This window comes from Hemicordylus capensis, chromosome 4 (assembly GCF_027244095.1).
Source record: "Hemicordylus capensis ecotype Gifberg chromosome 4, rHemCap1.1.pri, whole genome shotgun sequence".
Classification (NCBI taxonomy): domain Eukaryota; kingdom Metazoa; phylum Chordata; class Lepidosauria; order Squamata; family Cordylidae; genus Hemicordylus; species Hemicordylus capensis.
The window spans coordinates 307,546,491-307,563,171 of NC_069660.1; the positions used below are offsets into that span (position 1 = coordinate 307,546,491).

Here is a 16,681-nt window from a genome sequence, read left to right on the forward strand (position 1 = left end):
ACCGCGCCAAGTGCTGGAATCCCTGGACATCTGGTGGCAAGTGGGCAACAGGACTCAGGATCTTCAGTTGAGCAACCAGGGCTGGAGACTGCAAAGTTACTGGAAGAAACGTCGCTTAACCGGAAAAAATATATACGAAAAATGCCAACAAGGAAATAATGATCTGCTATTACAAGTCTAGTCCAACTAGAAGAGGTTATTTTAAAAGAATGTACCAAATTTGGATAGAGAAGCATCCAGATACAGAAATAACAGAAGACCAGAGAAGCTTCATAATAAGAAATAAAGTATTCACAGGAGTTGAGCTGGAAGAACTGCAAAGAGCAACACAGGCTTGGAGAAGCCGCTGCCAGTCTGTGAAGACAATACTGAGCTAGATAGGCCAATGGTCTGACTCAGTATATGGCAGTTTCCTTTGTTCCTATGTTCCTAAGAATTACCACCAACTGAAGCAGTTGCTCAGGCACAGGTGGAGGAGGTGTTGGAAATCGAGGATGCCACTGTTGCTGAACTGTTTCAAAATCAAAACCAGGCAACTTCCCCTTTGCCTTCGCCTCAAAAACCCAAATGCCGTTTAACAGAAAAGCAACAAGAACTAAAGCAAAAAATTACTGAGCACATGAACCAAACAACCACCAGGGTTCGACTTCCAGCTCTAAAAACAGTTGCCAAAAAAACCCCCATGCTCAGGAATTAAAAGATGTCAATGCTGCACTTGCAGAAATAACAACCAAGAATTTGCAAGAAACAAACCAACTAATGTACAGTGCAGCAACAATAACAACAAAGAGGTCGGATATAAGATCAGTGGACCTGTAAAAAAAGAAAGCAGTACATCACCTAAATGGAAGATTAGATTAGAAAATAAAATCTCCAGTCTTAGATCAGATGCTAGTAAACTGAAAGATATGAAAGACAAGAAGCAGAAGAATGAAAACACCAAAAAGTATCTGATCCAAAAATACCACCTAGATTCAAGGAAATTAGAGGAGTCCTGGAAATAATAAAGCAGCAAATAACAGCAGTGTCAAAGAAGATTAGCAGATATGAAGCCAGAATTACATAACACAGGCAGAATCTCCAATTTCAGTCAAATCAGAGACGTTTCTACCAAAGCATAGAAGGAGAAACTGCAAGAAACATAGAAACACAAAATAAAGAGGAAACAGTGCAATTCGGGGGGAAATTATGGGACAATCCAATAGATTATAATAAAAAAACAGGCTGGATGAAAGAGGTCAAAAAATGTAACTAACAAATGCAAGATCTAATGATAGCACCAGAATTAATAAGTGAAAGAGGAAAGAAAATAAAAAATTGGACTGCTCCAGGCGATGATGAACTGCATGGCTTTGGCTTAAACACCTAATAAGTCTTCATAAACAACTATCAAAACAGTTCAATCACATTTTGCAAGGAGGTGATATTGAACAATGGCTAACAACTGGGAAAACTCATCACATAATGAAAGACCCAGCAAAAGTTGCACTTCCAAGTAATTATAGACCAATAACCTGCCTGCAAACCATGTTCAAATTATACCAAACATCTAAAACATCAAGTAAAATAAACCATCTGCTGTACATGGACGATCTGAAGTTATATGGAACGTCCCAGTCTGAAATTGAATCACTGCTAAACACTGTCCGTATATTCAGTAGCGATATAGTAATGGAGTTTGGACTAGACAAGTGTGCTGCATTAATAATGAACAAAGGGAAAATAAGAAAAACAGAAGGAATAGAACTGCCCAATGGAAACAACATCAAGACCCTGGAAGAGAAAGAACCTTACAAATACTTGGGCAATCTCCAGGCTGATAACATTGCACACACTGAAGTTAAAAGAAATATTGGAAGTGAATACATCAGGAGAGTTAGAAAAATCCTCAAGTCCAAACTCAATGGCAGGAACACCATACAAGCCATTAACATCTGGGCTATACCTGTGATCAGATACACTGCAGGAATAATAGACTCGACCCAGGCAGAGCTAGAGACGTTAGATCGTAAAACCAGGAAAATCATGACCATCAATCATGCTCTGCACCTCCGCTGTGATGTCGATAGGCTATACCTCCCTTGCAGCTCAGGTGGAAGAGGAATGCTGCAAGTCCATCAAACAGTAGAAGAGGAGAAAAGAGACCTTGAAGAATATATCAAGGACAGTGAAGAAGATGCACTTCAAATGGTCAATAACAAGAAACTATTTAACACCAATGAAACAAAGCAGGCCTACAAGAAAGAACAAGTCAAGAACCGAGCAGAAAAATGGAAAAATAAGCCCCCGCATGGTCAATATTTGCACAATATAAGTGGAAAATCAGACATCACCAAGACCTGGCAATGGCTTAAGAATGGCAACTTGAAGAAAGAAACAGAGGGTTTAATACTGGCTGCATAAGAACAGGCACTAAGAACAAATGCAATAAGAGCAAAAGTCGAAAAGTCAACAAACAGCAAGTGCCACCTTTGTAAAGAAGCAGATGAATCCATGGACCACCTAATCAGCTGTTGTAAAAAGATCGCACAGACTGACTACAAACAAAGGCATGACACGGTAGCAGGGATGATACACTGGAACATTTGCAAAAAATACAAGCTACCTGTAGCCAAATATTGGTGGGACCATAACACTGAAAAAGTGGTAGAAAATGAAGATGTAAAAATATTATGGGACTTCCAACTACAAACAGACAAACATCTGCCACACAATACACCAGATATCACTGTAGTCGAGAAGAAAGAAAAACAAGTCAAAATAATCAACATAGCAATACCAGGGGATAGCAGAATAGAAGAAAAAGAAATAGAAAAAATCACCAAATACAAAGATCTACAAATTGAAATTGAAAGGCTGTGGCAGAAAAAGACCAAAATAATCCCAGTGGTCATTGGCGCCCTGGGTGCAGTTCCAAAAGACCTTGAAGAGCACCTCAACACCATAGGGGCCACAGAAATCACCATCAGCCAATTATAAAAAGCAGCTTTACTGGGAACAGCCTATATTCTGCGACGATATCTATAACAACAACATTGACAATAAAATTCTGGCATCCCAGGTCCTTGGGAAGGACTCGATGTCTGGATAAAACAAACCAGTCAATAACACCTGTCTGACTGTGTAAATAAATAAATAAATGAATAAATAAAATAATAATAATGATCTGGTTAAGGTTGCACTCACGATCACGTCGCACCTCACGCGAGGGGCCCATTAGTATGGTCAGCCCAAGAAGGTTATTGGATCCAATAGGATTCCAAGAAGCCTTGGAGGGATTTAACGTTGGCTCCTGTCACCACAAGATGTGGTGACAGCCAACAACCTGGATGGCTTTAAGTGGGGCTTGGATAATTTCATAGAGGAGAGGTCTATCAATGGCTACTAGTTCGGAGGGCTATAGCCCACCTCCAGCATCAAAGGCAGGATGCCTCTGAGTACCAGTTGCAGGGCAGTAACAGCAGGAGAGAGGGCATGCCCCTAACTCCTGCTGTAGGCTTCCAGTGGCATCTGGTGGGCCATTGTGTGAAACAGGATGCTGGACTAGATGGGCCTTGGGCCTGATCCAGCAGGGCTGTTCTTATGTTCTTATGATTCTTGCCCAACATGGCTCATACTATCAGGTAGGGAGCCTGTTGTAGAGGGCCTGGTAGAGGTTATAAATGCTTCTCTGAGAGAGGGCAGGATGCCTCCTTTTCTCAGAGGCAATCATTAGTCCACTTCTGAAGAAGCCTGCCTTGGATCCCTCAGAATTAACCAAGTACAGGCCAGTCTCCAAACTTCTGGGGCTGGGCAAGGTGATTGAAAGGGTGGTGGCTTCCCAGTTCCAGGCAGTCAAGGAGGAAACTGATTATCTACCCATTTCAAACTGGCTTTCGGATGTGCTATGGGGTGGAGACTGCCTTGGTCGACCTGACGGATGATCTCCAACCGGGAATTGACAGAGGGAGTGTGACTCTGTTGGTCCTTTTGGATCTCTCATCAATACTATTGTCCATAGTTTCCTTCTGGAACAACAGAGGGGACCGGAGTGGAAGGCACTGCTTTGCAGTGGTCCTGTTCCTATCTCACAGGCAGATTCCAGATGGTGTCTCTTGTAAACTATTGTACTCCAAAATCTGAACTTTTGTATATTGTCCCTCAGGGCTCCTTATTGTCTTTGATGTTGTTTAACATCTACATGAAGCCGCTGGGAGAGATCATCAGGAGATTTGGTGCACCGTGTTATCAGTGTGCTGATGACACTGAAATCTATTTATCCATGTCAACCATGTCAGGAGAAGGCATAACCTCCCTAAATGCTTGTCTGGAGGATGTCTGGAGCTTTCTGGAAGCGGTGATGGGCAGATGAGGGATAACAAACTGAGGCTGAATCCAGATAAGATGGAGGTACTCAGGAGATGATTTTGATCTGCCACTTCTGGATGGTTTCACACTCCCCTGGAAGGAACAGGTATGCTGTCTGGCGGCGCTTCTAGATCTGAACCTCTCCCCTCTGTCCCAGGTTGAGGCAGTGGCCAGAGCTGCCTTCTATCAGCTTCAGTTGATACGCCAGCTGCGTCCATTTCTTGAGATGAATGACCTCAGAACAGTGGTACATATGCTGGTAAGCTCTAGACTAGACTATTGTAATGCACTCTGTGGGGCTGCCTTTGTATGTGGTCTGAAAACTGCAGTTGGTACAGAATGAGGTAGTCAGTTTGGTCTCTGGGTCATCTCTGAGAGATGACATCCAAAACAGATTGTGAGGAACTTCAAACTGGGGGAGTGAGCAACAAAATAGCAAATGTGGTTAATGTTAGCAAGTGATACATATTGGGGCAAAAAAAGCCTAACTTCACATATACGCTGATGGGATCTGAACTGTCAGTGACTGACCAGCAGAGAGATCTTGGGGTTGTGGTGGACAACTTGTTAAAAGTGTTGACTCAATGTGCGGCAGCTGTGAAAAAGGCCAATTCCATGCTTGGAATCATTAGGAAGGGGATTGAACATAGAAATGCTAATATTATACTGGCTTTATATAAATCTATGGTGTGGATTTCACAGTATGTGGTGACAGCCAACAGCCGGGATGGCTTTAAGAAGGGCTAAGATAAATTCATGGAGAACAGGTCTATCAATGGCTATTAGTCTGAGGGTTATAGGCCACCTCCCGCCTCAGAGGCAAAATGCCTCTAAATACCATTAGAGCAACAGCAGGAGAGAAGGCATGCCCTGAGCTCTTGCCTGTGGGCTTCCCAGAGGCATCTGGTGGGTCGCTGTGTGAAACAGGATGCTGGACTAGATAGGCCTTGGACCTGATCCATCAGGGCTCTACTTATGCTTTACTTTGGCGGGCCTGTATCCATTCTGCAAATGAAAATCAACATTATTCTCATTGATATCATGAGGGTTGGTTTTTCTTTTATTTTAATGAAAGGATTCACTTATAGTTTGGATATTTTGATTTACATTATTTGTCTCTACTATTTACCTTCTAATTGAAGGCGAATATATATTTCAAATTGTGGTTTTGCTCTTTACCATTTAATAGTTCAGTTTAGCAGTTATGTTTTGTACTCAGTGTTTTCCTCTGTGTGAGTTGACATGAAGACAGAACAGTTCTACAGGAGGATATGGAGGATATCTATAAAAACACATTTTATCATGGACTTAAAAGTGCATTTTATAAACAAGAGCATGTGATTTAATGAAAGCAGTCAGATAAATGCAAACCCAACAAACAAATGCCTTCTGAATTCTCCTTATGATCTTCAAATTCCCAGGAAGTTAGCAAGTTCCATTCCTCTAGCACACAGATCACGGTAAAAATAGAGAAACCTATTCTGTATTCTAAATTAGGACAATTATTCTGCCAACACGTTCAAAATTATTCCAGGCTGTCTTTCCATCATATATTTCTACAAGAGAGAACCACAGCATTGCCTAATAAGGACTGAAATAAAAGAACATTTAATGTGCACATTAGTGGGACAATTAATGCCTCCTTACTGGCCTGCAATTTGGCAAACATTTTTATAGAATGATTGGACAAAAGGTGTAAATCTTTCTGGGTCATTTACAGCAAGGGATTGAAATACTTGTGATTCCTGTAAGGCATCATCCCAAAGGGACTAATTTTTAAATAAATGACAAATCACACAAATCACACTTGCCATTTAATTGGGACAGAAATAGGAATAGATTTGTTCATAAATTGATTATATTTTAACTTAGTTCCCATTCTATCAACTTCCTCAGGCTTCATTAGAGGAATCAAATCAGATGGAAGTCTAAATGAAGGTTGTTCAAGAGGTGCAATGCTCCACTGGGCCATTCACTGCATATCTCCAGAGACAGACCAAAGTTAGCTTTTCCTGACATCCACTGAAAATAGTGGGACGTACAGCACAATCCTATAGATGTTTAATCCAAAGTATATTCCACTGAATTCAATGGGATCTACTCCCAAGTAAATGTGGATAGGATTGCAGACTTAATAGAATTGTACTCAGGTGCATCCATTTTTTGCTGGATTGCACCCACACGTTTTACAAACTCACTTAGTAGTACTTTTTGTGCCCCACCAACCAGAACTTGAGCCAGAAGAGCTATCTTCAGAGGAGGTGGCTGAGTCACTTCAAAATGAGGAGGGGCAATTATTCACAACTACACAAATTTGCAAGCATGAACAACATGTTGATCCTAGACTGAATAGTGTCATGTCACAATAGTATACCTGGAGGGGCAAACAGGGTTAGGGACAAGGACTTTTGAAAAAGAATAAACAAACTGTGTTTTGTACAAGCACAATGTAGAAGTCAGGTATGTGGCAACGGCAGTGGTTGCAGGAGTGAATGCAGCTCTTGAAAATGCAGACTTGAAAAACTTTATGGCGGAAGGGAAGGGAAGGGAGGAAGGAAGGAATGCTGTTCATACGAGCAGCCCTACCCGGGAATTTTTCCCGGGCTTTTACCCGGGTAAAAGGGGGCAGGGGCAGGATTGTGTGGGCATGTGAGTCATACGCCACACAGATTACTAATGATCACCTGGAGGAAGATAAGTTCGACCCTGCCTCCCCCCCCCATTAACGGTCATTTGAACGACCTTAGAGTTTACTAGAAAGGTGGAGAAAGGAAAAGAGGGAGATGATAGCAACTTGACCCCTTTCTGAAAGCCTGCTGCACTGAGAGTGGGAGGCAAAGAGGTCCAAGGGTACTTTGCAAAGGTACTGTCAAAGTGGGAGGCAGAGACAGTAGGATGCTGGACTGGCATCAGAATCCTAAGTCTCCAAACCAGGAAAAACACTAGCATAGTCTTTCTAAATGTAATTGCCCTGATGCACACCACAGGCCAGCCAAGTTCAAAATGAAGGGAGGAATTACTCCTGATCCCAGTGATTTAGTGAGCAGCCAAGGGACATCCAAGACAATCTTGACTAGGGATGTGTGAACAGGTTTGAATCCAAACCAGTTAAAGGTCGAACCGGTTGGTTCAATGGATCAAAGCCAAACTGGGGTGAGTGGGGGATGTTGGCTTGACATCAGACCAAAGCCTCCTGGACATTCAGGGCAGCAAAATAAATAAATAAATAAACACACACACACACATATAGTTTTTGTTTGTACTTACCCCTCCGGGGGACTTCTCTGAGGTCACGGGGGGGGAGGTGTCTCGTGGATGTCTCCCCCCCCCCCGCCAGCCTCAATTTTGCTAAAAAGTGCCTAGCTCGGACAATCTTTGGCTCTTTCTGAGCCTTTCCCCCATCACAGCAGCCATTTTGGTCACTGCGAACCCCGTTCCCCCCCCCCCCCCAGCCACGACAAACTTGGGGGGTTTGAGAGTGTGAGACCCCCAGGAAGGGCATTTTTCTATGGCCAGGCTGACCAGTCTGCTTGACAATGGTTTTAGGAAAGACTAGGCTTTGGGGCCTATGATGGTAACATCATACCTCCTCTGCCGTCTCCACTGTGATGTTTTTTAAGAAGTTTCAAACAAGTTTCCAAATGTCAAAGGGTGTTCTTTCGGGGGCACACCGGAAGGCACGACCAAGCGCATCTTGGCAGCTTTCCCAGTTTAACTTGAGTTCTACTTCAAAGGTGATTTGAAGGGATGTGCCATCTTGACAGGATGAGCATAAACCATAGAAAGTTCTCTATGATGCAGTTGTGATATAGGTAGCTTCATTAAAAACACCTAGATACACATTTTGCAGGTACTGATTGCGCAAATTCTATGACTGACCAATTGATTTATAGGCTCCAGAAGGGTGATGAATTAGGTTATAGGTTATCAGTGGTCTGAATTCTTCTGACCAATGATTATTAAGACAAACAAGTGGACAAAATTGAGGGGGTAATGCCAAAATCAGGATATAAAGAAGTGAGGAGGGGCAACCACAGAGAAAGACAGGAAGGAGAGAAAGTGTGATGACAGATAGCTTCCGATTCTCAACAGCCAAATTTCTGACTGATGCCAAGAACATGGTGCCTGAGCCCTGAAATTGTCTCTTACTTTTATCTGCTGGTTGTCAAGATCTGGGTGAGAATAAACACTGTTAATTTTTAATCACTTGTTTGTGTGTTTTCACGGGTCTTGGAGGAACAGAACAAGCCAAGCAAAAGCAAAGTACCTAGACTTCTGAATGCTCTTTTCCCCTTTGGGAGGAGGGAATTCTGACGTCTCAATCTCTTACAGAGGGGCAAAACCAAACCGGTTCGAGGCCAGTTCGGCTTCAAACTGAACCTGGCCAGCCGGTTTTTTACCCACCCCTGGTGTTGACCAGGGGGTCCTGCCAGCAAGCCCATACAAGGAATCACCAACTTTCCAGAAAAGGGGAGATAATTCAATATTTTTATTGAGGGATTGGGATGGATGCATGAGTGGGGAGGTTGCTATTTGGATGGAGCAGCGAACAAACAAGCGTGCCTTGATTTCATTTTAGGGCACAGTTACTTAATCTCTCAACCTTCCGTCCTAATGACTCCTGTTGACTCCAAATGGAAATGCAGCTTTGTTAAGAATGCAAATGGTGCAGGGCACAGTCTCACTTCCCAGGCTTTTTGTGCAGACTCTTGCTTGCAAGCCTTTGCTTACTTAGACTCAAATAGATGCCTTCCGTTAGATGTCTTTGCCCCCAATCTGTTCCAAGGTGAATGCTAAATTCCAAAACAGAGGCGAGGCTGTTTCCTCAATGAGTTCAAGCCAAGACATCCAAACAAGAAAGCACAGAGCACAGCTGGCAACCCAAGGCCTGCTGCCTCTGAGCTAGGGCTGTTAAACCTTCAGGACGGGCCCGGAGAAACTGGCATCAATCTCCAGCTCACTACTGAAATTTTTTACTAAAATTTTGAAATTTCTTTACTAAAATCCTGCATATTTTAATGCCTTGATATTGTGAACAAAATTGTGGGGGAAAGCCTTCAGGAACAACTTCACTCAGCACTGACAACTCTATTCTGAGCCTGGTTCATTCAGGAGAGGAAATCACAAAACCACGTAGCCTCCAGATTAGGGCCCTTTCGATGCTCCAGGGAAGGGAGTAGGGCAGCTATTTATTTGATTGGTTGATATGCTAAGTGGCTTACAGTATTCCACCCCCCCCCCCAAATGTCTATAATCCCCAAGGGGCTTGCAATGAAAGAAATGGTTTGGGGAAATAAAAGAGGTCAAATTAAACCAAAAAGACAATGTAAACAGAAATCTATTCAACAGAAAAATGCCCAGTCTTACAGATGGTGTGAAGGCATCTCTAGAGCTCTGGCCCCAGAGGCAGAGTTTGCCCCTAGGTCTTGGAATGCTCCTTCCCCTCCAGTGGCAGCACCAACTGCCAAGTCCCTTGGATAGCTCAGCTGACAAAGCGGAGGACTGTAGGGACGTTGGCTACCGGATATCCTTAGATCACTGGTTCAATTCAGGCTCGAAAGAGAGGGCTGCAGTTCAGAGTCAGAGCATCTGCTTTGCATGCAAAAGGCCCCAGGTCAAATCCCTGGCAGCATCTCCCGGTAGGGCTGGGAGAGACTCCTGCCTGAAACCCTGGAGAGCTGCTGCCAGTCAGCGTGGACCTGTGGAGAGCTGCTGCCAGCCAGTGTGTGTGACTCCGATGGGCCAATGGTTTGACTGAGTATAAGGCTACTTCCTATACACCAATGGGAAAGGTGCTGCGGTGTTGGCTGGGCCAAAATGGGGAGCAGAGCTGTCCTAGGTGTGGTGGTGGTCTCTAGAAAACCTTTCATTTGCTGCCTGGATGTTACTGATGCTACACTTCTTCAGACCAGCCCCTTGGCCTGTGTTCCTTGTAACAGGGATCCTCAGACCTTGTTTAATACAACTCCCATCATCCCCAGAGGCCACTGCAGCTGGGGATGATGGGAATTGTAGTCAACAACATCTGGGAACACCCGTTACAGGGAACACGGCCCCTTCATCCTGGATTCTTGCTTAGACACCTCCCCTGCACTCTCCGCAACCTTGCCCTGAAACCTGCTCCTTGCCTCGTAGAATGGCACTCTTGCTTTGTCAGCAAAAAGGGAATCCCAACCTTGCATCTCCTATATGAGTGAGAATAAGCCGGTAGTGTAATTGCTACCATCACCATCCTCCAGGCACCTCTGGTACGTAGACCCCTTTGTCCCTCTTCTTATCTATACATAATCACTGATAATCTTTAAATTATTTTGGTCCAAGGTTGAAAGTTATGAGAGAAAACCATTAGCTAGTGGTGTTTTTGATGGGCATGGACCTGTCTCAGTGTCTCAAGGCAGGAGCAAACTAAAGTGAATTGTATACAGTCTGACATCTATGATCTCTGGTTTTAGGCAATCCCAATGGATTCAGAATTGATTTTGTGGCTGGTAGATTCCAGGGCAGTAAACTATGAAGCCAATATAGTTGTCTTCTGTTGGGAAAGCAAGCTGAAATCAAAAGTGGGAGAAACAATAACTCTCCAGGGGCATGAACTATAATGGCAAACAGCTATTAACTACAGTGAACTTCATGTATTAGTCAGATTAATCTCAGCACTCACTTGGGTCCATCTATAACAGAGAGAGAAAATTTTAATGGTCATTGGCTTCCATTGAAATGAAGCTTGTGCCTACAACAATATCACATTTCCTTGTATACAGGCTGTTTTCCCTTACCTTTTAGGGTAAGTTGCCCTCTTATTTCCCCATATTATTTCATAGCTGGCAAACACTGTTAACCCTCATCTGGAGTAATGATTTTTTACATACGAGAACATAAGAACAGCCCTACTGGATCAGGCCCAAGGCCTATCTAGTCCAGCATCCAGTCACACAGTAGCCCACCAGATGCCCACAGGCAAGAGCTGAGGGCATGCCCACACTCCTGCTGTTGCTCCCCTGCCACTGGTATCCAGAGGCATCTTGCTGGAAGTGGCCTATAGCCATGGATAGACCTGTCCTCCATGACTTTGTCTAAGTCCCTTTTAAAGCCATTCAAACTAGTGGGCACCACCACATCCTGTGGCAGATAATTCCATAGATTAATTATGTGCTATGTGAAAAAGTACTTCCATTTGTCAGTCCTAAATTTCCTGGCCATCAGTTCCATGGGATGACCCCTGGTTCTAATGCTGTGAGAGAGGGAGAAAAATTTCTCTCTGTACACGCTCTCTACTCCATACATAATTTTATACACCTCTATCATGTCTCCCCATAGTCACCACTTTTCCAAACTAAAGAGCCCCAGATGCTGTAGCCTTGCCTCTTAAGGAAGGTGCTCCAGGCCGCTGGTCATCTTGGTTGCCCTTTTCTGCACCTTTCCCAGTTCTACAATATCCTTCCTAAGATATGGTGACCAGAACCGAATATAGTACTCCAAATGTGGCTGCACCATCGTTTTGTATAAGGGCATTATAATATTAGCATTTTTATTTTCAATCTCCTTCCATATGATCCCTAGCATGGAATTGGCCTTTTTCACAGCTTCCGCACATTGAGTCAACACTTTCAATGAGTTGTCCACCTCGACCCCAAGATCTCTCTCCTGGTCAGTCACTGACAGCTCAGACCCCATCAGTGTATATGTGAAGTGTGTGTGTGTGTGTGTGGGGGGGTGTATTACCCCAATATACATAACTTTACACTTGCTTACATTGAACCACATCTGCCATTTTGTTGCCCACGCACCCAGTTTAGAGAGATCCTTTTGGAGTTCCTCACAATCTCTTTTGGATTTCACTACCCTAAATAGTTCAGTGTCATCTTCAAATTTGGACACTCTGCTGCTTACCCCAGTGTCTCGATAATTTATGAACAAGTTAAAGAGCACTGGTCCCAGTACAGATCCCTGGGGGACCCCAGTTCTTACTTCCCTCTATTCTGAAAACTGTCCATTTATTCCTACTCTCTGTTTCCTGTCCTTCAACCAGTTACCAATCCACACATGAACCACTGATGCCAGGCTAATGAAGCTGACATACTGTGGTTGCTACTGTTGTGATCCTTTTGGCTTTGTTCTATGGGTGAAAATCCCTGCTTCCGTGAAGTCAGATGCTTCAGAATGCTTTACTTGTTCCAAATGCTAGGTCTGACATTATGAGAGGAGTTGGTTTCATCTGCCCTAACTTGGGAGCACAGAAATATACTAGTGTCTCAAACTAGTTTTGAGAGATTATCATCATCTGGGGAAACAAAACTGAAGTTTCCAAAGAGAAAAAGGGTGTTCTACCCCATCCCAAAGGGGTTAACATGGGCATGGGATAGAAACCACCCTACCATAGAAAGCCCATTCATTTCTGGTGTGGTTTTTCTCCGAATTGATTTATAATGGGAATGGGATAGAAACCACCCCACCATAGAAAACCCATTCATTTGGAGGGTAGTTTTCTATGTTGTGCCATATTTTTATTAATAACATAAATATCATAACTGGTGAGGGGCCATACCTGTAGATATACCATGTGCCAGAGTCCAGGTAAGAGTTTGACAACAAAAGCATAGCTGGGATTGCAGTGGTTTGCTTCTTTATGCAGCTTTACGCAGCTGTGGGTGGAAATCTACCCCCAAAACTAGATTAAGGTTAAGAAAATCACCAAGGGTCAGGCCAGATCAGCAACAGCCCCTACACACAATCACATTGGGGTCACAGTGAGATCCACCCCAGTGACACTGAAGGACCTGCTGCCACAATCTCAAGTGGTGGGCCCTTCTGAGGGTCCAGGGCAGCTGCCCAATGATGCCCTGGTGCTGGTCCTCTTCCCCAGCCCAGCAGTGATCCTTTTCTTTAGGTGGAGATGCCAGGGATGGAACCTGCATGCAAATCATATGCTCTGCTGCTGAGCTCCTGCTGCCAGCTTCCTGTCTATTCATCCTCTATATTTGGTAACCAAACAAAATGGTAATTTCCAGTACGATCTCATCACAAGCAAAATAACTGGATAAAAGGCTGTCCTAGAAATTCCAACTGCTTGGGAAAGTGGGGAAAGCAAAGCAGTGCATTCAGCTGGAACCCATTTTAAACATTATTTTCAAATAAAGCTATATCCCAGCTTCTGCAAACTTCATGGTCAAAGATACAGAGACAGGACTTAGACAGGGTAACTGGAAGATACTGGTTCTAAATCACCATTGATATGCATAATTCTACAGAGAATTTTTGATGGCTCAGCCTAATTGCACATCTACCTTCTGGCGAGCTTGTATAAGCTAGCAACCCAACTGCCACATGGCGGAATCAGCCAATCACTCAGCCTACGTTGCTGTATCTTTTGGTGTGACAATCTGAGCCTTGTCTCATCTCCTGCCAACTCACTCACACAACACATCATTGAAGCCCTGTGGTCTGGAGGTCCTATTAAGCACGAAGATCATTTAAAATGTATGAGGTGACAAGCTGGGTCCTAGACAGCCAACGATGGAGTGAGGCAATTTGCAAACAGAGCAAATCTCCCTGTTGCTCAGACCAGGGAATAAATCTGATAGAATTATTTTATTTGCGGCCATAAGCCAAAGAAAATAAATCTGATAGGAACTTCTTACAGGGTTCAGGAGCATCATCTGGCTAGCATCGCCGCCTCATTCTCCAAGCTGACTGGCAAGGCAGAACCTATCCCACAAGTCACTGGTTCAAGACCCAATGAGAGCTCAAATCCCAAAGCATTGCTATGTGTCTTTCCAATGGGTATAAACATAACACAGTATATTAACCCAGGTCCATTTCTAAGAAATAGAAACATGAATTCCAAAGATCCAGAAGTGGTTAGGCAGTGCCACAATCTTTCTCAGAAACAGACTGTGACGAAATTGGGATTTGTGTTTATTTGCTTGTATATATGTTTGTGATATGGTTTAAAATTATACTGTACTGGAGGTTTTGTACAGAAGGTAATAGAAGCAGCAAAAGCCTTGTGGTGATTGGGCAGTGGGGATTCCTTATGCAGGCTGGGTGAGGAAGAATCTGTGATAGTTAAGGTCAGTACAAGTCTGTTAGAGTTACGGTTTCCTGTTACTGGCTGGGAGGTATACTTTATGTAGCTCTGTGTAAAAGAGGGAATGGTTATATGTTTTTCAACCCAGAATAAATCCCTGGTTGGTGTTTATCTCAAGTGGCAACTTTAATGCCAATACCCACGTGAAAATAGAGGAACTGTTGGGCCAAGACAATGTAGCAATCCTGAGGCTTGAGGTATCAGGGTGGAGGCTGAATGTTTATCTTAGCCAAAAGGCCAAGAAGTGATGAACGTTTCCTCAAGTGGTGGCAATGGACTGATATTTTCGTTCTAAATATCTCAGAACAGGTTGAGGCATCACACAGACATCTTTAAAAATCTTTCTTGTGTTAACGAATAAGATTTACAGACGCATTCTCAGTATGCCAAGATCTTACCTTCCAAATTTTCAATTTGTTCAATGTTGTTCAAAGCCAAATTTAAATATTCAAGCTTCTTCAGTTTGCTCACATTTTCTGAAATTGACATAGCATGTAATAATTTGCAAAGACAGGCTTAACATGTCAAACTTTGTATAGCAGATAATACTTTTTTGAATTAGCAGCTGAACAGGAATTTAAATAGACAGAAAACATTTTCTAAAAATCCAAACTGAACAGTATCCTCCCTGTGAATTAGGCAAAGAGGCATTTTAAAAAGTATGGCTCTCTTACATTAAGCGGGGGGGGGGGGGGAGAATAATAGTTTGTTTATTTATTTAAAATATTTCTATGCTGCCCAAAACTTGTATCTCTGGGCGGTTTACAATTAAAATCATTTAAAACAAATACATTTAAAAACCAGTATTAAAAATTTTAAAACTATAAATCTAATTAAAAGCCTGGGTGAATAAATGTGTCTTCAGTGCCTTTTTAAAAGGTGCCAGAGATGGGAAGGCTCTTATTTCAACAGGAAGTGCATTCCAAAGTCCAGAGGCAGCAACGGAAAAGGCATGTTCCCGACTAGCCACCAAGCGAATTGGCGGCAACCACAGACGAACATCTCCAGATGATCTTAACAGGCGGTGGGGCTCATGGCGAAGAAGACGTTCTCTTAAATACCCAGGGCATAAGCGGTTTAGGGCTTTATAGGTAATAACCAGCACCTTGTATTTTGGCTAGAAACATATCGCCCTGGTGGCGCAGTGGTAAAACTGCCGCCCTGTAACCAGAAGGTTACAAGTTCAATCCTGACCAGGGGCTCAAGGTTGATTCAAGGTTGACTCAGCCTTCCATCCTTCCGAGGTCGGTAAAATGAGTACCCCCAGAATGTTGGGGGAAATATGCTAAAAATCATTGTAAACCGCTTAGAGAGCTCCGGCTATAGAGCGGTATATAAATGTAAGTGCTATTGCTATTGCTATATATCGGCAGCCAGTGTAGTTCTTTAAACATAGGAATAATATGGTCTCTCCTAGATGAAACAGAAAACAACCTGACCATCACATTCTGGACCAACTGCAGTTTACGGACTACGTACAAAGGCAGCCCCACATAGAGCACATTGCAGTAATTCAGCCTAGGGGTTACCAGGACATGTACCACCGCTTTAAGGTCGTTCATCTCAAGAAACGGACGCAGATGGCTTATCAACCAAAGCTGACAAAAGGCACCTCTGGCCACTGCCTCAACTTGGGGCACCAGGGAGAAGTTCAGATCCAGAAGCATCCCCAGACTGCATACCTGTTCCTTATCAAAAGCCACTGAGAGATCCAAAAGGACCAACAGAGTCACACTCTCTTTGTCAATTCCCAATTGAAGATCATCCATAAGGCTGACCAAGGCAGTCTCCAACCCATAGCCCGCCTGAAAGCCAGTTTGAAATGGGTCTAGATGATCAGTTTCCTCCAAGACCGCCTGAAGCTGGGAGGACACCACCTTCTCAATCACCTTGCCCAGCCATGGAAGGTTGGATACAGGCCTGTAATTGCTTAACTCCAAGGGATCCAAGGCAGACTTCTTCAGAAGTGGTCTAATGATTGCCTCCTTAAGACAAGGAGGTATCCTGCCCTCCCTGAGAGAAGCATTTATTATCTCTACCAGGCCCTCTATCCTAGCCTCCTCGTCAGATATTATAAGCCATGTCGGGCAAGGATCAAGAGGGCAGGTGGTAGGCCGCACCATTCCGAGCAACCTGTCCACTTCCTCAGGAGTCACAAACTGAAACTGATCCTGGGTCATCACATAAAAGGAGCTGCTGGACACTTCGGCATCAGACTCTGTGACAATTGTGGAATTTGAATCCAAG

At 43.6% G+C, this 16,681-nt stretch overlaps 1 protein-coding gene across 4 annotated transcripts in view; it reads right to left on the reverse strand.

The window, feature by feature from the left end:
* DNAAF11 (dynein axonemal assembly factor 11) overlaps positions 1-16,681 on the reverse strand; it is an 82,948-nt gene that overhangs the window by 52,737 nt on the left and 13,530 nt on the right. For all 4 annotated transcript variants that reach the window (XM_053313631.1, XM_053313630.1, XM_053313633.1 and 1 more), the window contains exon 3: positions 14,833-14,910. In XM_053313631.1, coding sequence (XP_053169606.1) covers positions 14,833-14,910 — 78 coding nt within the window. The remainder of the gene's footprint in view (positions 1-14,832; positions 14,911-16,681) is intronic.